The following is a 24386-nucleotide window of genomic DNA, read 5'->3' on the forward strand; positions in this document are numbered from 1 at the left end:
GACTACATATGGTGGAAATCTTTGGAAAGGGCTGGGTGGGTAAACTCAGAGTTGCAAGGCTCTTTGACTTCGTGCTACTTTAGGCATAGTAGATGCTTATAAATAGTTTTTCTGATTCTTCAGGTGAATCCGTCTCGCACCTACCTGTTACGTTAGCCTCAAAAATTGTTTTCTTGCTGTTCTTAATCACGATATGTTTAGAATTCTGTTGTGTTTCTGGGCCCCTTGGAAGAGTGAGCTTTGGAGGGGATAGAGTTGGCTTCAGATCCGGCTCTAACTCATGTTGGCTGTATCATTTTAGCCATGTGGCTTACCTTCTCTGAGCACTAGCTTCCCATGGGTAAGATGGGGAAGACACCCCATTCCAAGAGTGTAAAGTGTTTAGTCAGTGGTCCAATAAAAACCTACTGGGTTTTTCAAGCACTGAAGAAGTGTCATTTGGACCACCAAGACCTTCGCTCATAGCGTGACTTGCCTTAAGTGCCATTTATCATCTGTGGGAGTATTACTTTCAAAGCTTACTGGTGGGATGCCCTTCATGTGGTCCACCAAAGACCTCAGAAGCTTCTTATCTGAGATAATTATGTTCTGTGTTCCCCAGATTGAATCTAAGTTGGCTGATGTAGGGTGTATATGCAGAAAAATGCCTGGAAGATAGTCTATAATCTTTAGATTAAGATAACCTCAGAAGTATAACTCTTTTCTAAATGCTTTTTTTTAAAGACGGAAAATGAAGAGAATGTTCTTATTTGTCTAAGAATAATCATTGAGCTACACAAACAGTTCAGGCCGCCCATCACACAAGAAGTAAGTGTTTATCCGGATGGCATTTATAAAAGTGTGTCAACAGGTTTTTTTTTTCCTACCGTGTGGTTTATTTGCTCTCTTAGAATTGACAGGAGATGTGCTGCATTCAAGAAAAGGGTACCCTAAGTTTGGGGGAAATTCTTTACAGGTTTCACAGTGACTTTTTTCTTGATAATGTTTACATGACAATTTGGCTGAATTTGTACATTTCTTTGAAATGTGGTAAACTACCAGACCGGCGGGGCTGTTTGGGTAATTCTGGTATTTACACATCTGGTGTGCTGAAAGGCTCCAGTCATTTTATGCCCTGCAGTGGTTTAAGATGTGGGTTCTGAAGTCAGAACTGGGTTGGAATCTCAGCCTTGTAATTAGTGGGTACTAACAGTGTAAGTATCTAGCCTTTTGGAGCCTTTATTGTAAAATGAGGATTCTCACAGGACATATCCTCAAAAGGTTGCTTGAAGAATTAAAAAAAATGTTTTTGGAAACACATATAATTAGAATCTGTATATCCTGGCACACATACTCTCCCACAAAGTGCCTGTTTTTTATATTCATTCTTTATTGATTCGAGTTGGATGTGGAAGAGTTCGTAGTGGGCAGTAACTGCGTTCATGTAACGAGAGTGGAGAATCCGTCAAAAATCGGGTCTTCTTTAAGGAAGTCACACAGGAGTAAAATATAAATGTAGCGAGTGTGGGAAAACCTTTGATTCTGTGTCCTGTTCTCGGTGACACCAGAGAACTCAGACCCAGTTAAATATGTGGGTATGCAATAAATAGGGAAACATGCAGATTTAGTAGTACGGAAGACTTCCCATCTGGAGTCAGGATCCTTAGCAGACTTTAGCGTATCAATAAACCCCCTGCTTTTCTGACTGCCTTTTGATTTTGCCTATCCAAAGGCCACTCAGTGATTGTTGGTTGAAGCCTCTTATCACCCTGAAGTATTTAAAGAATTAAATAACAAAAGTTAAAGTTCTTAAGAGTGATTGGTACCTGCATAGTAGGCACTTGCCCTAATGATGATACTTTTTTCTGTTGGGAACCTTAGTAGCCTGTTGTAGATTATTGTGAAATTAAAAGAAGATGAAGTAGAATTCTTGTCATCTGAAAAAAAAAAAACTAATGTCTTTATTTCTGTTCTTTTTACTATGTATATTTTCTGTATAAATGTGATAGTATTTTGTGGCTTTTTTTTGTTTCCCGAAATCCAAAAAATCATACAAGGTATGATCACATCATACAAGGATGTTTTCCAATCATGAAAAGTCCTTTATAAAGGTAGTTCTTAATGGATATGTAATAAATTGTCTTTCTTACAATGCCCTTGTGTTTGGATAATTAAGGTATTTCGGAATTTTTATTTTAGGACTGTTGGTGAGTATCTTGTGGACCGTTCAGGTTATTTCCTGGACTGTGTTTATAAGAGCTGGGTTATCCAGTCAAAGGTGTAAATGCTTTAATGCTTCTGATAGATACTGTCAGGTCGATTTCTGGAAAGGTCTGAGCAGTTAATGCTTTTCCTGGAAGTACAGGAGAGTCTTCCTCTTACTGGACTCTCTCGCGTGTGGTATAGCAGTACTTTCATAAAGGCAAAAAGTGGCATTTATTTTAATTTTCATTCCTTTGCCCTTCCTGAATTAGAAACTTTTTCTTTTTTTGTCTGTCTGTTCATGTCCATGGCATGTTTTTATTTTGAGTCTGACATTTTTCCTGCCTGGTTTATTAGTTCTTATATAGTGAGACTATTAACATTTTTATTACTTACTATCAGCGTTTTCTGTTGATAAATATCTTCCTTACACTGTCTTTTTTAAATTTTATTTTTAGATTCATCATTTTTTGGATTTTGTGAAACAGATTTACAAGGAGCTTCCAAAAGTAGTGGTAGGTTTTTAATATTGTTTGACCCTGTTATTTATATTCACTTACTACTTCCTCATTCTGAGGGGAATTCGGAATAGTTGGGTTGAAGGAATAATGGGGGAAGGCTGGAGGCCGATTTTAGAATGAGGAGTAGTTAATGATGGTCAGAATGTAGGTTGATAAATCAGCCACTTAAAAGAAGAATTCTCCAGGCGCCCGGGTGGCTCAGTCGTTAAGCATCTGCCTTCGCCTCAGGTCATGATCACAGGGTTCTGGGATTGAGCCCCACATCAGGCTCCCTGCTTGGTGGGAGGCCTGCTTCTCCCTCTCCTCCGCCCTGCTTCTGTTCCTTCTCTCACTTTCTCTCTTTGTGTCAAATAAATAAAATCTTAAAAAAAAAAAAAAAAAAAAGAATTCTCTTGCTTTCACAGTTTAATGTGTTACTTTCGACATAAAAGCAATAATTTTATTTTAGAAATTAAAAAACAATAATAAATAAACAAGTACAACAAAACCCAAGGCAGATCATCCATTGTTTTCTCACTTGTAAGAAACCATTGATGTTGAGGAGGGTGTGTGTGTGTTTTTGTTTTTTTGTGTTTTTTTGCCTCTGTATTTTTCCTGCTTTTTAAAGTGGTTATACTCCTATTGTGACGGCTTTCTGGGGCAGAGGCGTACACTTTCAGCCTCCTTTTCAGTATCACTAGAATTCTTTCTGTATTGAAAGAAGTCTGTCTTAGTGATGTCAGGAGTGCGTGGAAGCGCGTGGTGTGTGTGAGGACGGGCTCCTCCCTGCCCTAGTCTCACCTGGTAGCGCCACTGGGACCACTTTGGTATGTCCTCTAAATCACTTCTGCCAGCAGTCATAGTTCCTTTTTTTTTTTTAAAGATTTTATTTATCTGATTGACAGAGACACACTGAGAGAGGGAACAGAAGCGAGGCGAGTGAGAAAGGGAGAAGCAGGCTTCTCCCAGAGCAGGGAGCCTGATGGGGGCTTGATCCCAGGACTCTGGGATCATGACGGGACCTGAGCCAAAGGCAGACGCTCAACGACTGAGCCACCCAGGCGCCCTCTAAAGATTCTTTTTAAAGCTTTAAAAGCAGTTTGTAAAAATTACCAAAGTAAAATGGACTCCTTGGGGCGCCTGGGTGGCTCAGTGGGTTAAAGCCTCTGCCTTCAGCTCGGGTCATGATCCCAGGGTCCTGGGATCGAGCCCCGCATCGGGCTCTCTGCTCCACAGGGAGCCTGCTTCCTCCTCTCTCTCTGCCTGCCTCTCTGCCTAGTTTCTCTCTGTCAAATTAAAAAAAAAAAAAAATTATTAAAATGGACCCCTTTTGGTATTTTGAGGATTTTAACCTCAGAATATATAAAACTTACGGTCTTATTTCATGTGAAGCCCAAATTTTGTATTGAGAACTAAGGATGGCAAGGAGGCCTTGGCTTTTAAAAATGTTGTCTGTCCTTTGCTTCGGTCCCTGCCTTTGAACTCTGTGGAGGAGTCTGTTTACAAGGTGGATTCAGTGGGGACTAGCTCCTAAGTTCCCACCACCAGAGAGATGGGCTGCCTTCTCCCCTGCTTGCTGAGGTAGTCATGTAACATGTCACACATTTCAGCTTCTACCAGCTAGGAAAAAAGGTAGAAAAGACTTTGGGCAGGTTTTTTCCCTCCACTGTTGGAGGTAGAGAACGTTGTCACTGTCGTGTTATCTTCGTCCATAGAGAGGACCCCAGGTCGTATAGAATCAGTGTGACAGAAACGTGGACGACATTAGGTTTCTTCCACCACAGGTCAGGTGTGTTTTGCTGAGGAATATTGTGTCTGACTTTAGGAGGAATGGTTTGTGTTTTCTTTATGCAGAACCGCTACTTCGAGAACCCTCAGGTGATCCCCGAGAACACAGTCCCTCCCCCGGAAATGGTTGGTATGATCACAACAATTGCTGTGAAAGTCAATCCAGAACGTGAGGACAGTGAGACCAGAACAGTAAGTTTTTTTTCAGGTGTTTTGTTTTGTTTTTATCCTTGTCTTCCTGTACTAGGTAGAGGAAAAGTATGACATACTGACTTTTTATGCATATCTTTAGTGTATTTTGGGGGTTTTTTCTCCAAGTACCAGAGGCATTTAAGATAACACATGCGTGCATCACTGATTGTGCAGCCTTGAGGTGCTGAACGGGACTGCTGCTCACCTTGTATACAGAAATTAAATGGTAGAACCGTAGTGGAAATCCAGAATCACTTGTTGGAAAGATAGCTGCCCAGGAGGAGAGGCCTCCCCTCCATCCTTAGCTTTGACATTAACAAGGTCTCTTTAAGCTACACAGAGATTTCTAGCTCAGTACCTGAGAGCGTGGGCTCCAGGGGCAGAAGCTTGGGGACGATGTTCCAGCCCCACCACTCGGGCTTTCTAACTGCAGCAAAGCACATAATTTTTGTTTTGGCCTTAATTTTCCCTCTCATTATCTGAAAAACCTTTCTTGTAGACTTTTGAAGAGAATGTTGGTATTGTCTGCAGGTAATAGGTCGTATTTGAACCCTCTGGCACGCAGATAGCCTGTATGGAGCAGTTACGACAACTGTGTTTCCAGGATTGAATTAAGAATTTCATCCGTATTTGTTTTACTGCAGTCATTTTGCAGAACGTTTCAGTTTGGGCTGGAATAAACAGAAATCTACATTTTGAATGAAGTCTTCATTCCTTTTCTCCTCCCGACTCAGAAACTTGTCTTCAGTTTCAGTCTTTGTGTTTCTTTTCTGGCTTGTCTGCTCCTGTCCGTTGTCCTTTGGTATTCGAGTCTCACATTTTCCTTAGCTGCCCTGGGAGTTCTTATCTATTTAGACCATTCAACTTTTTCTTATATTTATCATAAACATTCTTTCTTTATAAATGTTTTTAAGTAAAACTGGGCAAATTTGTACTTTTCGCCGTTCTTTTGAGTTGGTTAATAGATACTAATTTAAAATCTCCTCAAGTGATTTGAACGTCTTAAGTTTTGACAAATTTTCCTGATATCTTAACTGTGGGTGATGGTGTTGGAAAATATAAAAACCCTTATATTATTAAATGATAGTTCTTTGTGCTTTGTTTTTAAAATGTTTGGGCTCTTTGACCACAGATACGTACAAAGCTGTGGCAATACTTTCTCTTTATTTCACGGGAGCGATGCTTAGTGGTGGGCCGTGTTATGTGCCATGGTGATAACTGTGGCCCTGCTTGCTTCTCTCTTCCAGCATTCCATCATTCCAAGAGGATCTCTTTCTCTGAAAGTGTTGGCAGAATTGCCCATTATTGTTGTTTTGATGTATCAGGTATGCGCGTTGCTCACCAGTGTCTTGGGTTTGGGGCTTCTTGTATTATGACCAAGTTCACATCCAATTTTCTGTGCTAACTGGAAGATGTGTGGGGTGTCCATGTGCTAACTAATGTAATGAATCGTGGAGGTTTCTTTGCTGGGCCAACTTCTTTTGCCATAGCAGAGTGTAAGAGCATGAAACTCTGGTATGTTTGCTTTTAGCTCTACAAACTGAACATCCACAATGTCGTTGCTGAGTTTGTGCCCTTGATCATGAATACCATTGCAATTCAGGTATCTGCACAAGCCAGGTGAGATTTCTTCGGACAGAGACACGGCCGACCGCCACAGTTCTAGAATTCCAAGTAAAAATACCCTTGCTGTCGTCTTCCGTAAGACATAAATATTTTGAGTGATAAAATTTTGGTAAAAGGATAAGCAGTTCGGACTTCTTGAACTTGTATTTCCGTAATGATGTGAGTAGTTATTATCAGTTCCTTATTTTGAAAAGATGAGCTAGTACCTCAGGTTTGGGGGGCTTGTGAGTTTAGAACTATCGTTAGGGGTTACTGTGCTCACTCCCAGCTGCGGGATATGTGAGACTTCCCACCTTCAAGCCCCATTCCTGCTGTGCCTTTCAGCATGAGTGCTACAAGGTTCTCTACCCCTTTTCCCTGTCACCCGTCACCCTGCGTCACTGACCGTGTGAACCGTGCATATTCGTCTTTGAAGCCCCACTGAAGCTTTTTCCTCCAACTTACAGCATTCCCTTAAGACCTCTGTCACTCACTCCACCGACCAGCCCCTCTGGCTCTGAGTCATTGGAGAACAAGATCTGAGGGTGAATCAGTCGTAACACTCTGCGTGGCCCTGACCAGGTCTTTCATGGAATAGACAGTCCCCTGGTAGCATCTCCTGGCTGCGTGGGTCAGTCTGGCGTGGGCTCTGTGGGACGCCTGTCACGGCTGCTCTGCAGTGGCTTGGAGACCTCCTTGCTTCCTGCCTTTATACCCTTTGTGTTATTGGGACCTGCACACAAATGTAGAGTATTTACAGTCGGTGCTGGGTTCCGGTCTATGTAGAAATCACACTTTTAGGGCTTAGTAATTACTGTAGGCTTTGATTAATACTGATATCACCTAAAGAGCTAAGAGCTAACGTTGTAAATTCTTTTCACTTCTCATCCAGGCAACATAAGCTTTACAACAAGGAGTTGTATGCTGACTTTATTGCTGCTCAGATTAAAACATTGTCATTTTTAGCTTATATCATCAGGATTTATCAGGTAAGTTCATTGACAAAATTTTAAGTCAAGTTGATGGAGATATAATGTACATTCAGTAAAATTCACCTTTTATAGGTGTTCAGTTCTACGAATTGGCCGATGCATACAGTTAGTAACCACCAACACACCAAAATCGAAGGCATTTCAAAATTCCTTTTATCCATTTACAGTCCCATTTTTTCCCCAGTCCCTGGCAAACACAGACTTGTTTTTTGGCACCTAGTTTTTGCCTTTTCCAGAATGTCAGACCATTGAACCCCAGAGCTGATAGTGCATGTAACCTTGGGAGTGTGAATTCTTTCATTTAGCGGTAACGCTGAGAGTCAGTCTTGATGCTTTATGTTTATTGGTGGTTAGCTGTCTTCGTCTGCTTAGGCTCCCTCACACAATACCATAGACTGGGTGGCTCGAACAACAAAAATTTATTTTCTCACCGTTCTGGAAGTTGGGAAGGCCAAGATCGTGGTTCTAGCAGGGTTTGGTTTCTGGCAGGGACGCTCCTGCGCTGCAGGTGGCCGCCTTCGGGCTGTGTCCTCGTATGGGGAGGGGGAATGAGAGGGCGAGATGGCGGCTTCTCTTCCAAGGCCACAGTCCCGTTGGATTCAGGCCCTATACGTAAGACCTCATTTAACCTTAACTTCCTGAAGACTCTGGTTTCCAGGTACAGTCACAGTGGGCGTGAGAGCGTCAACAGGAATTTGGGGGGCGGGGGACACAGCTGTGTGCAGTACTACCCCATGTGGGTGCTCTGTGCTATGTTTATCCATTCACCAGGTGCTGAACATTTGGCTTGTTTCTAATTTTTCTTTTAAGGAGCTTTATCAGGATATAGTTCATGTATCAACTATACTGTTAGTTTATTCATAGTTTTGTATAAGTGTCACCAGTGTCCAGTTTTAGAACTGTGTCTTCACCCTAAAAAGAATCCCCGTCCTGATCACCGGTGACGGTTCTCTTCCTACCGTCCCCAGTCCCTGGCAACCACTGGTGTCCTCTTCCTCGACAGAAATGCCATTGTTAATAGGTCTATTATAAGTAAACACTGGAACACAGGCTTTCATGTGGGCCGACTTCTGTTGTTGGAAGTTGTGTGTTATAGCAAGTTTTGAGGAGAGATTAGAACTTTAAAAAATCATTCATAAGCCAGGGATAGAGGAGTTTGGGATCACCCTTTTGAGGAGTCTGAAGGGTGATTCTGTGTCTGTTTCCCCACTTGTAGTTGTATTCTGTCCAGATTTCAGTCCAGAGAAAAACTTAGAAGAAAGAAGTGACACCTTATTTCTCATTAGTCAGATAACCTTTTTTTTTTTTTTAAATTTTTTATTTTTTATAAACATATGTTTTTATCCCCAGGGGTACAGGTCTGTGAATCACCAAGTTTACACACTTCACAGCACTCACTAAAGCACATACCCTCCCCAGTGTCCATAATCCCACCCCCTTCTCCCATCCCCCCTCCCCCCAGCAACCCTCAGTTTGTTCTGTGAGATTAAGAGTCACTTATGAGTAAGGTTCTGGTGTAATTATAGTTATGTATAACAATGGAATTGTATTACAGTTATTTTTTTAAGGAAGAAACTTTATTTTCAGGAAAATAAAAACACATTACCAAATTGTTTAGGGTAAAAACTATCTTTTAAGACATTTGTGGGCACCTGGGTGATTCAGTGGGTTGAGCCTCTGTCCTCGGCTCAGGTCGTGGTCCCAGGGTCCTGGGATCGAGCCCTGCATTGGGCTCTCTGCTCGGTGGAGAGCCTGCTTCCTCCTCTCTCTGCCTGCCTCTCTGCCTACTTGTGATCTCTGTCTGTCAAATAAATAAATAAATAAATAAATCTTTTAAAAAAATTCGTAACTCTTTTTGTCCCTTTTTAAAGGACATTTGTCTAGATAATGGTAATAAGAGTATGGAACGTTTGGCTTTAAAAATCTGAATTAGGTACGCTATACATTTCAGTTAGCTTGCGCTATCATGGTGAATTGCCGCCTTTACACTCCTCAAAAGGAAACTGGGGAGAGCTTGTTCTGAGTTGAGGAAAGGTGTTTCTGGTGTCCTTCACAACTACATTAATGGGAGGACTGAGTAGATTATGTCCTACGAAAATTTTCAGTATTCTTCCTCCTTCCCACCAGTAATGAAGTGATTCATGTTTATCGTTAAAAGCTGGGAAAGTGCAGAAAAGTCCAAAGAATTCCATAATCCCACTGTGTAAAAGGAGCTACTATTAACATTGCTATACATTCTTCCACCGCGGCAGCGAGCATACACACTGTGAAAACTTCCTGGATGATACATGTTTATTGGGATGACTACTCCATGAGGGTCCTTTGAACCACACTTAGTCTTACTGAAATTTTTTGAAATTTATAAAATTGGGGTTTGTGTTACCTCTCCCCCCCCCCCCAATCTATATCAGTGTAACGGTTGTTTTCCTCTTGTTTGTACAGGAGTTGGTGACCAAGTACTCCCAGCAGATGGTGAAAGGAATGTTACAGTTACTTTCAAATTGCCCCGCAGAGACTGCACACCTCAGAAAGGAGCTTCTGATCGCTGCAAAGCACATCCTCACCACGGAGCTAAGAAACCGTATGTCCACCGTATCTTGCGACGCTTGCGTGGGCCTATCTGCCTGTGGGACTGCAGACATCCCGCTGTTGGGCGGAGTCTTGAGTTTGCTGGGGTGTTTCAGGCTCCGTGTGTGCTTTCTGTGCTGCTGTCTTGGGTTTGCTCTTTCCCCTTCTTTCTTGGCCTCATTCCCTCTGCACTCTTGGTCTGCCCCTCTCCTTTGCCTGCTGCGTCCAGGGTTCTCCCTGTATCTTCCCAACCATTCTCGTAATTCATGTGATGATTTCCTTAGCATAGCACATGTCCTTAGCATCTTGTGGTACTTCCCTGCCTTTTGGCTGCATATCTTTTGAAACTGCAAGGGGCTGTTTCCTTATTAACTCACACCTAACAGTCTTTAAAAGGTGAGAAGAAAAGAGGGTTTTCTTTCTCCATAGTGTTAAAATGGTGGATGGGTCCTCTTTTTTTTTTTTTAAGATTTTATTTATTTGTCAGGGATAGAGGGAGAGAGAGCGAGCGAGCACAGGCAGACAGAGAGGCAGGCAGAGGCAGAGGGAGAAGCAGGCTCCCTGCCGAGCAAGGAGCCCGATGTGGGACTCGATCCCAGGACACTAGGATCATGACCTGAGCCGAAGGCAGCTGCTCAACCAACTGAGCCACCCAGGCGTCCCGGATGGGTCCTCTTTTTATACACAAGATTATTACTTGCTTTTTGCTAATCTGACAATTAAACTTTTTTAAAGTTAGTTATTGATACATATATTTCAAAAATATTTTGTATTTGCTATCTCCAAATCGTTATGTCAGAGTTACATCCTAATTGTTTTGAGGTGGTAATCCTTTTCCCCCCAGTAAGGATTCAATATTCAGTGTTTTATTTGCGTGGCTTGTAAATTGGAGTGTACGTAAAACAAAGATTGGGCTTTCTTACATAGTCCTTTAATGTGAAAGAAAAGGAGTAGTTCGAATGCTAACTCATATTAACTCTATGCTGTTAAATACAGATTATAGTGATATTGCATATGGATATAATAAGTGGAATATAGACATTTTTAAAACCCCTTATTAAAAAAATGTAACAGGGACGCCTGGGTGGCTCAGTTGGTTAAGCAGCTGCCTTCAGTTCGGGTCATGATCCCAGCATCCTGGGATCAAGTCCCGCATCGGGCTCCTTGCTCGGCAGGAAGCCTGCTTCTCCCTCTGCCTGCCATTCTGTCTGCCTGTGCTCGCTCTCTCCCCATCTCTCTCTGATAAATAAATAAAATCTTTAAATAAATAAATAAATAAATAAATAAATAAATAAAAAAATAAAAAAATGTAACAGCAGAGTGCACAAAAGAAACATATGATTTTGCCAAAAATTATAGAACAAATGCGGGTGCACATCCCCCAGGGCGAGAAATCCAGCGTTCCCGGCACATGGACACCCCACGTGCCTCCAGGGCCGAGGGCCGTTGGAGTTGCTCCAGCCCTGGCTCTCTTGGCTGTGTGTGGCTTTTCTACATGTTCATCTCTGAACAGTATCAACATGGGAGAATTTTTAGTGGAATAGGTTAAAATCTAATCACTGCGGTTCTCAGATTAACTACAGGCATTCCTGCCGTTCGAGTCACGAGGCTCTGGGAGGTTCTGCTGGGGAGCTGTGTAGCAGGAGGTTTCTACTTGTGAAATGTGGACAGATTAAAAAAACCTTTCCTGTGCTTATCAGATAATCGTGTTCCATCACCCACAGCCTGGCCCTGTAAGCCACACAGCTCTGTTTTGGTCTTTAGGCTGTTCCAGAAAGATCAGTGTGTTTCCACGATGCTGTTCTCTGGGTTTGATCAGGCTTGTTGAATTCAGCTTTTAGAGTCCCCCTCCCCCTCTTAAGCCTTTTCTACTGATTGGATTGTTGTTTTTTTTTTTTTAAAAATATAAGATTTTATTTTATTTTTTTTATTTATTTTTTTTTTTAAAGATTTTATTTATTCATTTGACACAGAGAGATCACAAGTAGGCAGAGAGGCAGGCAGAGAGAGAGAGAGAGGAGGAAGCAGGCTCCCCGCGGAGCAGAGAACCCGATGCGGGACTCGATCCCAGGACCCTGAGATCATGACCTGAGCCGAAGGCAGCGGCTTAACCCACTGAGCCACCCAGGCGCCCAAGATTTTATTTATTTGACAGAGAAAAAGAGACAGCCAGAGAGGAGGAAACACAGGCGGGGGGAGTCAGAGAGGGAGAAGCAGGCTCTCCAGTGAGCAGGGAGCCTGACACAGGGCTCTATTGCAGGATCCTGGGATCACGACCTGAGCCCATGCAGACGCCTAACAACTGAGCCACCTGGGCGCCTCTGACTTTTTGTTTCTTTTTATGAGGATACTCTAGGATACTTTGTTTTGAAGGCCATAGTAGTTCTTGGACTAAGTGAGTGACATCATCACGTCTCAAAAAAGGTTTTTATTTAAAGAAACACTTAGAGAATCATCTTAAATGTTAGTATTATATGTCATGATATTATAAAATACCAAAAGAAATATGTTAATGGAGCTAAAACTTTAATATCCACTAGCTCTACTTTCTTTTGGCATCAAAACCATACCAAATGGTAACCCTTTGCACTAGTACTAAAAAGCAGTGGTTTGAGAAAACCTAGCTGTTCAACAGCATAACCCATTTTTCTGGGATTCTGATTCTAGGTTACGGAGGGAATCTGGGAACTAGTGCCGCACAGCTTAATTTCTTAGCACTTCCTCCTTGCACGCTTGGCTGATCCCTAGCCAGCCCGACAGCAGGTGGTGCCTGAGTCCTTGTCATCTTTCCGTCTGTGCCTCCTTCCTCTGGGCTACCCACTGGGGACATCCCAAGCATGTTCCCTTCTCTGACTTCAGAGGGTTCGCTGATCGCTTCTTGAATTTTGCCACTTCTCCCTGTGCTGCCTCACTTTGGGAATTACCCGGAGATATGCATTTCTTCTCTCCAGTGCCCACACTTCTTTTGACCCAGAATAGCTATTAGCTGGTGGAGGAGGTACGGTATTCAATTGATTGAAGCTGGCCACGATGTCAGGCTTGTTCCAGAATCAGAACATCCTTTGAATATTTGTGGCCAGAGTTCCCTGGGGGAGTGTGGAGGAGAGGCCTAAAAAATGCAGGTTGCTGTCCTGTCTGCATATCCTTAGAGCTGTGATTTGTCCCTGAGTGAAGACCAGCTGTTTCTTCCCCTCTGAGATCCACAGGCTTGGTGGGGGGCGGGGGCAGGGCGGTGTGGCCAGGAGGTTTGGTAATGATTCCATCCGCAGGATTAGACAGAACCTCCATGAGTTCCTTGTTCCCATCACCGAGGAGTGGGGACTCCTGACCTGGACCCCATGTCTAGAAGAACCCTGTAAAATTTTTAGATTTTTGTAGTTTATTTAGAGAAATACCCTTACTGCTCCATAATGAGTAAGTATAAAAGGTTTAAGAAGGAGAACTTCGGGGCAGTGAATAAAGGGGCATTTAGAAGATGCTACCCCTCTTCTCCAGACAGGCCTGGGTGGATGGATTCTTTCCAAATAAGACTTTTTTGTTTTTTAAATTTTTACGTGATCTCTGCACCCAGCCTCGAACTCACAACCCTAAGACCAGGCGTCTCATGTTCTTCCACCTGAGCCAGCCAGGTGCCCTGCTGGTGACATGTTTTAAGGATGGCGGGATGGGCCTCCAGCGAAGTACTGGGAGCAGATTCTCTGCCAAGGAACAGGAAGCTCACTTTTTCTTATTCATTCTCTGATAGTGAATATGATCCTATTTGCACCTTTGCCAACAGATGGCTTGTATGGCCCGACAGAGCCAGTGTCTCGGACTGAAATGCAGCACGTGTGGTTTTCTCCTCCCCACGCTTTTCCCAAATCTAGATTGCCATTGCCTGTAGGCTCCTGTGTTGTTGGTGTAACTGGTGACATGTGCAATGGATATTTGTGTTCTAGAGTTCATTCCTTGCATGGACAAGCTGTTTGATGAGTCCATACTCATTGGATCAGGATACACTGCTCGAGAGACTCTCAGGTATGGTATTAAACGTACATATCTATTGACAAAAAGCAGGGGGGGTAGTGAGCTGTGGCACTTGGTGTTACGAGTATTTTAACAGATGGAGGCTTGACTCTCCCTTTGGATTTAGAATTGCAGGAAATTTGAAATGCCTTAGGTTGGTTTTTGTGCCTTAGCTTAGAGGGAGAAGTCAGAATAATTATCTTGATTTAAATTGTAGGTAAAACTATATCTAACTTAGGTTAGTTTTTCTGTTGTTGTTTCTGGTTTTTTGTTTTTTTTTTTTTGCTTTTTTGTTTTTTATGTAACAAATATTTCTCTTTATTATGAAAGAATATTTAATAACTCAAGAAGCAAGAAGGAAAGGAAACCTTTCAGTTCTGCACAAGGAATTCAAGTAACATGGATAATATTTTGGTGTATTTCCTTCTAGCTTTGTTTTTTATGCATTTTATAGAATAAATGTAGTTATGATCACATTTATTGTTTCTAAAGGAGGAAGTTAATATTTTACCATGTTTTACAACGTAAAATGAAGCCATGTTAGTAATTTTTTGGTTTTATTATGGGAGGTATGATAGATCTTTTGAAAAATATGCAGAACACTTTGAATATGATGTAGACTATTTACTGTGTTTTCCATATAAAATAGTCACAAATATAAAGACACTGGCTTCCGTGGAACCTTGGCACTTGCCACTCAGGGCCTTTGTCTTTCCAGTTTCCTCCTTCTGGAAATTTCCCTGGCTCTTTGCCTGTGGCCGTTTTGTCCTTAAGGTTTCAGCATCAGTGTGACCTTTTCAGAGGGGCTTTGCCTCCTCCCCCGCAAGTGGCTTCCCCTCTGGTCTCTGCCCCCCACAAGTGGCTCCCCCTCTGATCTCTGTCCCAGGGCGTTCTCACATCTCCTACAGCACTTACCGTGCAGTTCATCCTGGTGTGTTTCCCCTCCGGTGAAGAAGCTTCCTGAGGGCAGGGGCTCGGTTCACTTTGGTCTCTGGTATCCTGGTGTCTAGCTCATGGCTGGCACATGGCAGATGTCTAGACCTTGAGTCAGAGAAAATTCTCAGTAGCCCAGATATTCCTTGTTCTGTCTCTATAAAATGGTCCCAGTATGTAAGGTGTTAGTTGACACACACTGTTTATCTTTGAATAACAAAACAACCCGCTTAGTGTGTGATCGAGCTGGTGGTTATTCCTGCCCATGTACTGTATGTGTCCTTCTGAGTATGACATGCAAGAACTTGGAAGTAAAGATTTAGGCACCAAGACCAGACTTGAGCCTTGTGGTCGTCTAGCTGGGAAGCCGGAACCATAGAACGCCCGTGCCCAGGTGCACTGCCCCCATGTGCCTGCACAGGTGGCCCCGTGGTCCTGTGACCCGCCTACTAGCAGAGTCTCCGCCCACAGGCCCCTTGCCTACAGCACGTTGGCTGATCTCGTGCACCACGTCCGTCAGCACCTGCCCCTCAGCGACCTCTCCCTCGCCGTCCAGCTTTTTGCCAAGAACATAGATGACGAGTCTCTGCCCAGCAGCATCCAGACCATGTCGTGCAAGCTGCTGCTGAACCTGGTGGATTGTATCCGCTCCAAGAGCGAGCAGGAAAGTGGCAACGGGAGAGACGTCTTAATGAGGATGCTGGAGGTACCGGTTCTCCCGCGGGGCGGTAGCATCCTGCGCTTGTGTCCCACCCATGGCTAAACTTGTTCCAGGGCTTTGCTGACAAGTTTATGCTGCCAGCAGATTGCCCAGCTGGATCCCTGGGGTCAGACCACCCAGCTTCAAATCCCCACTCTCCATTAACTAGCCAAGTGTCCTTGGGCAAGATGCTTAGCTTCTCTGTGCCCGCCTACTCATGTGACCAGGGATAATCACAGGGTCTGGCTCCCAGGATTTTTGTCATGAGAGATAAGAAAATAATACATGGTTGCTCTCAGCACGCCTCCTGGCAAGTACTTAGAAGAGGTATTTCTGGGACACTGCGTAGCCACGGGCTGGGTTCGCTGCGAACACTGGCAAGGCACCCAGTTAGGGGTGTGGGTGCGGAGGAGAGTGTAATTGCCAAGGCCAGTGGGCGATAGCGTGGGTTTTGGAGTAGTCTGGGCCACGTCCAGGCTTACCAACAAGTTCCCCAGCTTTTTCTGAGCCAGATTCTTCGTGGCGACAGTGGCCATAGTGATGCCACTGCGGTTACCGTTGGGGAAGAGAGCGTGCTTCTCTTCCCTTCACATGAAGCAGATTCTTCTGTCTTCTGAAAGGGTTGTTGGCCTGTCGAAGAGGAATGATTTTTGTCTTTCTCGCCACTTTCTCTTCCTGATAGGTCTTTGTTCTGAAATTCCACACCATCGCCCGGTACCAGCTCTCTGCCATTTTTAAGAAGTGCAAGCCTCAGTCAGAACTCGGAGCCGTGGAGGCAGCCCTGCCCGGGGTGCCCACCGCCCCTGCGGCCCCCGGCCCTGCCCCCTCCCCCGCACCTGTTCCTGCCCCCGCCCCGCCTCCACCCCCCACCCCTGCCACCCCTGTGACCCCAGCCCCTGTGCCTCCCTTTGAAAAACAAGGAGAAAAGGATAAGGAGGACAAGCAGACATTCCAGGTCACAGATTGTCGAAGTTTGGTAAAAACCCTGGTCTGCGGCGTCAAGACAATCACTTGGGGCATAACGTCCTGTAAAGCACCTGGTGGTAATTCCGCTCTTGAATTATTTAGACATGATGCTTTCCACAGAGTGGGTTTATTCCCAGTAACTGATTGTGCTCTTTCTCTTCCAGAAGCTCAGTTCATTCCCAACAAGCAGTTACAGCCCAAAGAGACCCAAATTTACATAAAACTTGTGAAATATGCAATGCAGGCTCTAGATATTTATCAGGTAAGGCAGTGCCCGCCAGCCAGACTCCCAGGTGTGGAGGAGAGTGGCCAGTGATGGGAGGGGACTTCAGAGTCTCATCTGTCGATAGTTTGGCTGGCTGCCAGTATTTGAAGCCCTGGGTTTGCTTCTGTTCAGTAGCACAGCACTGGGTTAACGGGGAGAAGTCTGACTTGTATCAGTGTGTGGGCTCCGTGGGCCAGTGGTTGGTGTACGCGGTCGGCAGTAGAAACTAGATGGAGGTTCACTAAATGTGTTTCTGTTTGGAACCCTTCACAAAGCTTTTTTGATTATTTTAAATATTTTCCAAAATTAAGCTGAGAATAGTGAATGAAAAGATGGGATGGGGCATTGATTATCTAATTGAAATGTTCTCTTTTTAAATATGTAATATGTAGCTAATCTATTTATGGAGTACATTCAGAGATGCCTGGTTTTAATGTCCATGGGTTTTCTCCCTGTGCTAGGTCCAGATAGCGGGAAATGGACAAACATACATTCGAGTAGCTAACTGCCAGACCGTCCGAATGAAGGAAGAGAAGGAGGTGTTGGAACACTTCGCCGGCGTGTTCACAATGATGAATCCCCTAACATTTAAGGAGATCTTTCAAACAACAGTCCCTTATATGGTGGAAAGAATCTCAAAAAATTATGCTCTTCAGGTATAAAACTCCTTTTTCGTATGTTTTAAACATTAAATTTATCTATGTGTTGAGTTCTTGGCATTCTGTTTATTTTGAGGGTTTTCTAAATATGCCTAAGGATGTGCTCATAGAACAAAAGATTTAGTTTTTGAAAGACAGTGCATGGGCGCATGTGTGAACGGGGGTTGCGGGGGTAGGTATGGTGCAGAGGGAAAGGGACAATCTCAAGCGGACTTGCAGAGCCCAGTGCAGGGGCTCGATCTCCGGACCCTGAGGTCATGACCTAAGCTGAAATCAAGACTTGGACAGCTAACCAACTAGAGAGATATTGGGGTACAGTATTAAAGTTATTTTTGGGGGTGCCTAGGTGGCTCTGTAGGTTGATTTTCTGCCTTCGGCTCAGGTCGTGATCCCAGGGTCCTGGGATGGAGCCTTGTGTTGGGCTCCCTGATCAGTGGGAAGCCTGCTTCTCCCTGCCCCTCTGCCGTTCTCCCCTCTCATGCTCAGTCTCTGTCTCTCTCTCAAATGACAGACACACAGCAAGAGAGGGAACACAAGCAGAGGGAGTGGGGGAGGGAGAAGCAGGCTTCCTCGATCCCAGGATCCTAGGATCATGACCTGGGCTGAAGGCAGACGCCTAACGACTGAGCTACCCAGGCGCCTCTCAAATAAATAAAATCTTTTAAAAAAATCTTTTTTTAAAAATAACAAGCTATTTTGGATCAGTTTCTTTTATTGGTAGAAATTAAATATATGTTAGATGTCGTCTCTTGGTATTTGTTGGTGAAGCTAAAATAAGGGACTTAAGATTTTGAAGTGATGTAATCCATTCAATTCTCTGCAGATTTATTAATTTCTTTCCCCTTGGGGTGAATAAGTAATTTCTTGGAGTGTCTGATCACAGGTGAAATGATTTTGTACTTTTGGACAGTTCATTAGTTTGTGCTCAAGCTTCTTGGAAGAGGGGATTATTTTTGTCACATGTATGTCTTGTTTTGGACAGATTGTTGCCAATTCCTTCTTGGCGAACCCTACTACCTCGGCTCTGTTTGCTACAATTCTGGTGGAGTACCTCCTCGACCGCCTGCCGGAAATGGGCTCCCACGTGGAGCTCTCCAACCTGTACCTCAAGCTGTTCAAGTTGGTCTTCGGCTCTGTCTCCCTCTTTGCAGCTGAAAACGAACAAATGCTGAAGGTAAAGCTCACTTAGATCCCGGTGTACCGTTGGTGGTGGTGTTTTAATTCCCATTTTCACTTTTGCACAGCTTGGAGTTACTCTTTTTATATTTGTAAAGTGCTCTTTGAATTAATAAATACTTAAAACCAGTAAGGGCCAGACATAAGAAAGATTTCACGTGTCTGAGCAGAGCTTCATGTGGATCCGTGATTTAGAGTGAGACCTTCAGGATGCTTGTGGTCAGCAGTGGGTTGCCAGGAGTTTCGGCCACCACATAAATTTCTTTGATTACCCAAATTAGGAGCATGTCGTTTCTATTTTAAAATTGAGCGGTGGAAAGGAAAGAGGGGAAAAATGTCTTTGCTAGCTTCTGTCCAAGGACAAACAGCTGGTTTTGTCACCGTTTTGATGACATCAGGCATCTTCCACTTTAAGTCTGTTTCTCTACATTCTTATTTTCTGTGGCAATATATGAATATCTCAATTCGGGACCATTTGTTTATTCCCTGCCTTTATATCAAGAACTCTTACCGATTTATATTCCTTATTAAGACTGTCTTGGAGCGATGTGTCTCCTGACATTTTTGTGGATGACTAATGCAGTATAATTTGATCTCATCAGTTATTTGATTTTAGCAAATGGCTAAAAAACTTACCCGTGGTTCCATCTACCACTGAAAAAGCAGCAGATGGTATAACAGAAAACTTAATAAAAGTTCACTTCCACTGAAGGCAGAATATTTTAATTCCTGCAGAAAGTCAAATATTATCACCAGTTGTTTCTGAAGAGTGTTGTCTTCCTGTAGGGGAAGTAAACAAGCCCCCCACTCCCGCCCCCGCCCTGCATAGTAAATGTACGAATGGTGACAAAGAGCATTGGCCATCTCTGCTCTTATGTAACTGTTTTTAAAGATTTTTATTTATTTATTTATTTATTTGACAGAGAGAGAGAGAGATCACAAGTAGGCAGAGAGGCAGGCGGAGAGAGAGGAAGGGAAGCAGGCTCCCTGCTGAGCAGAGAGCCCATGCGGGGCTCGATCCCAGGACCCTGGGATCATGACACGAGCCGAAGGCAGAGGCTTAACCCACTGAGCCACCCAGGCGCCCCTGTGACTGTTTTTAAGGGAGTTTTTTGGTTCTGTTAGTCCCCACTTGTCAACAACCTTGACATTACTTTCATATTCATATGAAAGAAACATACTTGAATTTTTCAGGGAAGAAATATTTGATTGCAGGTTGTGTCCACATGATTTGGTATTGTCAAAAAATACAAATTTTGCTAACTTGATACAGGACAACAAAAACAGAACAAACCCTAATGGTAGGGTGTTGGAATATTGTTCCAGAAAAACATTCAAAGAACAAATTTCATGCAAGTTTTTGTCAGAATAATATATGTAGTTGATTTAGTCTGTGAAATCAATCTGTCGTGCCGCCTGTGACAGCAGATTGGGAACCGTGTCATTGACTGTGTCACTGCCCATTCAGCACTTCTCAGCTCATGTTCGGTATGCCTGTAAAGCATTTCATGTGCAGCCTAACCTGTCACATGTTAAAACCAGGATCTGAAGTACAAAATAAAAAGTTTAATCTGGCTTAAAATGTTAATTTCAGTTACTGTTATAAAGTGCTTTTTTAATTTAAGAAGTACCCATTTTTTTTTTTAATTAAGTAGTCCAGACCTTATAATCTCAGGGGTTTTTTTTGTCAGTTTTGTTTTTTTAAGGATTTTATTTATTCATTTGAGTGTGTGTGAGAGAGAGAGAGAGCGTGCATATACACAGGCAAGCGAACGGGGGCAGAGGAAGAGGGACAAGCAGACTCTGCGCTGAGGGCGAGCCGTGCCTGGGGCTCAGTCTCACCACCCGGAGATCGTGTCCTGAGCCGAAATTGAGGGTCACACACCCCCTTACAATTTCAATTTTTGCAGCTCTTCCAAAACTTTGTGTGTATCATATTTGGTAGTGCAGTTTCACCCTTAGGGGATTTCTTGCATTTAGATTGTTATAGGAAACGGGCATCTTCATCTTGTTTGATGATTGAGTCTTGTAAAGGAAGTGACTGTATTCACAGGACTTGCAGGGCTGACAGACCCTCTGGTTCTATTGCAGAGCGTCCTTTTTTCAACATCGGGTAACTGTGCGGTAACAAAAGAACCTATTAAACACTTCTTTCGCACTCACCCCTGTGGAAACCAGCATGTATTTTAAGAGAAATTAATTTGAGCCAGATAAAGGTCGGAAAGGTCTTGTTTCCTTTCGGAGTGAAGTCATCAGAATTACCTTCCATTCCTGTTTGCAGTGAACCTTCGGCTTGCCTTGTGCGGGCGGGGCGCCTCCTCCCTGAGAGCCTGTTAACCTGCCTTTTCTGCACCCTGCAGCCCCACCTGCACAAGATCGTGAACAGCTCCATGGAGCTTGCACAGACTGCCAAAGAGCCCTACAACTACTTCCTGCTGCTTCGGGCCCTCTTCCGCTCCATTGGGGGAGGCAGCCATGACCTCCTGTATCAGGAATTTTTGCCTCTCCTACCAAACCTCCTGCAAGGTCAGTGGGGCGACTTGGGTTGCCTTTTAGTCTTGTGTGCACTCCTGCTCAGGGATGGACCTTCCAATCCCTGCTCAGAGTGGAACAGAGTTGGAAGGTTTTCATCACGCTGGTCAGGCTTTGTATTTTCGTAGCATTTGGTAAGCAGGCCTAGAACTTGGTTTCTGGGGCTGCTTCGTAATAATACCAGGGCTCCTGAGATTGAAAGAGAATCTGAGTAAGACAGGGAAAAAGCAATTATAAAGCTGGCTTATAAGTTTATATTTTTCTTTTGCTGCACATTGGCATAAGCAGAGCCCTGTAATTGCATGTAGGCAGGAATGCTTTCAAGATAGGGAGCTAAAAGAGGGCTCCTTAAAGAGAAGCCATTTACAACATATGGTACTTAGGAGGCAGTGGGAAATCATTGACCATATTGCCTGTAACATGGCCAGAAGTCCACTGTCCATAATCCAGCTCCACTCGCCGTATTTAAGCCCGTCTCCTGTCCCTCCCCAGCCTGAGCCCTCTGCTCTGCGTCCGACTTCCTCCTCCTGCACTCCCTGCCTCGTTGTGTTCCTCTTCCTCCTCCTCCTCCAGACTCTGAATCCAGAGCTGCTGCTGTGTGATGCCTGCACCAGCGCCTCTTCTCTCCATCCTTTCGGCCTTGTCTCTGAGCACGTGGGGCACGTGCTGATCCGACATGTTTCCGTTAGGAAGGAGCTCAGGGGACCCTCATGAAGCGTGGGGAATTGACTTTGTGGAAAGGAAGATCCCCCTATTGATAGGAAACAAAAGTGGATTTTTTTTTAAAGAAAGTGTTTATTTTATAGCAATAGAGCTGTTGTGTGTTGAAAGCCTGATAACAGAGGTAAGGTTGTAAACCTCAAGCTTGAGGGGAATGGATCTTACTGGCTGTGTCTTTGGATTGGGCTTGTTAAAAAACAACATGATTCTTATTTTTTTATTTTTTGAGGGGTGGGAGGGGCTGAGGGAGAGAGAGTCCCAAGCAGGCTCCACACTGACCACGGAGCCCAGCGTGGGGCTCTATTTCATGACCCTGAGCTGAAATCAAGAGTCAGACGCTCAACTGACTGAGCCACCCAGGTGCACCAACATAACACAGTTTTTATTTAAAATTTTTAAAAAAGATTTTATTTATTTGACAGAGATCACAGGGAGGCAGAGAAAGAGGGAGAGGAGCAGACTCCCCGCTGACCAGAGAGCCTGACTCGGGGCTTGAGTCCAGGACCCTGAGATCATGACCTGAGCAGAAGGCAGAGGCTTAACCCACTGAGTCACCCAAGGGCCCCCATAACACAATTTCTAAAAGATTTATGTATAATGTTAACCATTTCATGAAGATTGATGTTAAATAACTATAAGTTAAATGATAATGTATAATTGCATGCAGCCTGCTGTTATTACCATGAATGTGGCGGACAGACGGGGTCACGGTTATAGGATGGATTTAGCTACGTGTAGATCATGAGAACAGGAGATTGTGTCCTCTTTGTCATCACATTCGCGGTGACAGGGAAAGGCGGAACCGTTACTTTGCACAGTCAGCTGCAGCCGGTCTGGGTGTAACTTTGCTCTTGGTCATCCTCCAACCCCGTGTTTAGGGCTGAACATGCTGCAGAGCGGCCTGCACAAGCAGCACATGAAGGACCTCTTCGTGGAGTTGTGTCTCACGGTGCCCGTGCGGCTGAGCTCGCTCTTGCCCTACCTGCCCATGCTCATGGACCCCTTGGTGTCCGCCCTCAATGGGTCGCAGACGTTGGTCAGCCAAGGCCTGAGGACCCTGGAGCTGTGTGTGGACAACCTGCAGCCTGACTTCCTCTACGACCACATCCAGCCGGTGCGCGCGGAGCTCATGCAGGTAGGCCCAAGGCCTTGCCGGGGCCAGCGTGGGGCAGGGCCAGACGGTGGGTGCACACATGTCTGGTTTCTACTGGGAATTTTAGGCTGGTGTAGGTGGTTTCCAGAAGTGACGGGCCTGCACTGTGCCCCATGTTGGACTCTTTGCAAGAAGAAGTGCTTTTGATTTCAAGTTCATGAGTCTTCTAGACTAGGAAGAGATGTGCAGAAATTCCCTGCATTTCGGGCAGACACGCTCGTTTTGTAGTATATCCCTCTTTTGGAGGGCTTTCCCAGGTGGCACGTCCTTGTTCAGTGGATGACCTGTGAGGGCAGGTGTTAACAGTTCCTCTGTGCTGCCAGCGGGGTCCTTCCTTTATCCACAGAAGATCTTGCGATACCACAGTAAAGAGAAGCAGACTCCTGAGGGAAGCACAGGTGTCCCCTTTGGGGTCAAGGGAGATGAAGCAGATAATCAAGGAGATTGTTTTGTTGTTGTTGTTGTTGTTGTTTTGTTTTTAAAGATTTTATTTATTTGACAGAGAGAGACAGCAAGAGAGGGAACACAAGCAGGGGGAGTGGGAGAGGGAGAAGCAGGCTTCCCGCTGAGCAGGGAGGCTGATGCAGGACTCAGGCTTCCCACCATGCAGGAGCCCTATTCGGGGCTCGATCCCAGGACCCTGGGATCATGACCTGAGATGAAGGCAGTTGTTTAACTGACTGAGCCACCCACGCGCCCCAAGGAGATTGTTTTGAAAACATTTTATATTTTCTCTTCCTGAGAGTTTGTATAATAAATACCGGGTTTCTCCTCCACGTTTCACAGTTGTATTGATTCATAATATAGTTGGTAATTGTTAGAGGTTTAGGCTGCCTGTTACTTACTTGTCTACCCCTTTGGTAGAGAGTATTTGGGCCCAGGCAGGGGTCAGAATGCCAGCTTTGTATGATGGAGACACCCTAATGCCTAAAAGACAGGAGTCCAGGTTGGAAACTTCAGTGTGCACTTGAGGCAGGGTTGGGAGACTTACCCACCAGTCCTGAAATGCAGACCCTGGGCTCTATCTAGGTGGGAGGGAATGGTCCTGGAGGTCAGGTCAGGGTCTCAAGTCCATTCTCTCAGCTGTCCTATGGAGAATGTGAGAGCATTCCTCGAGAACAGCACCGTTGGTTCTAGAAGGCAGACTAGGTCTGACCCAGGTGTGGGTGCCACGCGAGAGGGGAGGAGGAGGCAGGGATGGGCTCATGGGCCTCTTGCCGTTCCATGGGGCAGACAGCCCTAGGCAGAGACCAGGGCGAGGCTTTTGGAGATGCAGTAAGCCTCTCCACCCCCCACCCCCCCGACAAAGGTCATCTCTCTGTGGTCCCATCAGTCAGCATTCATTCTCAATGCCACCCCTTCCTGGGGAGTTAAACACAATTTCCCTGTCCTGAGGATCCGGGAGGAGTGGTTGGGCTGGGTTGGGGAGTGGCGGTAGGATGGATTAGCAT

The 24386-nt window shown here is 44.6% G+C and overlaps 1 protein-coding gene across 12 annotated transcripts in view; it reads left to right on the plus strand.

The window, feature by feature from the left end:
- The window catches only part of TRRAP (transformation/transcription domain associated protein), a 112379-nt gene that overhangs the window by 9603 nt on the left and 78390 nt on the right, over positions 1-24386 (plus strand). For 10 of the 12 annotated variants that reach the window (XM_032328453.1, XM_032328459.1, XM_032328458.1 and 7 more), the window contains exons 6-20: positions 724-807; positions 2640-2696; positions 4536-4661; positions 5909-5986; positions 6193-6281; positions 7159-7255; positions 9701-9839; positions 13765-13843; positions 15236-15470; positions 16147-16507; positions 16595-16692; positions 17157-17351; positions 18337-18528; positions 20891-21056; positions 22661-22917. In XM_032328453.1, coding sequence (XP_032184344.1) covers positions 724-807; positions 2640-2696; positions 4536-4661; positions 5909-5986; positions 6193-6281; positions 7159-7255; positions 9701-9839; positions 13765-13843; positions 15236-15470; positions 16147-16507; positions 16595-16692; positions 17157-17351; positions 18337-18528; positions 20891-21056; positions 22661-22917 — 2253 coding nt within the window. The remainder of the gene's footprint in view (positions 1-723; positions 808-2639; positions 2697-4535; positions 4662-5908; positions 5987-6192; positions 6282-7158; positions 7256-9700; positions 9840-13764; positions 13844-15235; positions 15471-16146; positions 16508-16594; positions 16693-17156; positions 17352-18336; positions 18529-20890; positions 21057-22660; positions 22918-24386) is intronic. The other 2 variants (XM_032328455.1, XM_032328462.1) reach the window with 1 other exon arrangement.

The sequence above is a fragment of the Mustela erminea genome, chromosome 20 (assembly GCF_009829155.1).
Source record: "Mustela erminea isolate mMusErm1 chromosome 20, mMusErm1.Pri, whole genome shotgun sequence".
NCBI classification, from domain to species: domain Eukaryota; kingdom Metazoa; phylum Chordata; class Mammalia; order Carnivora; family Mustelidae; genus Mustela; species Mustela erminea.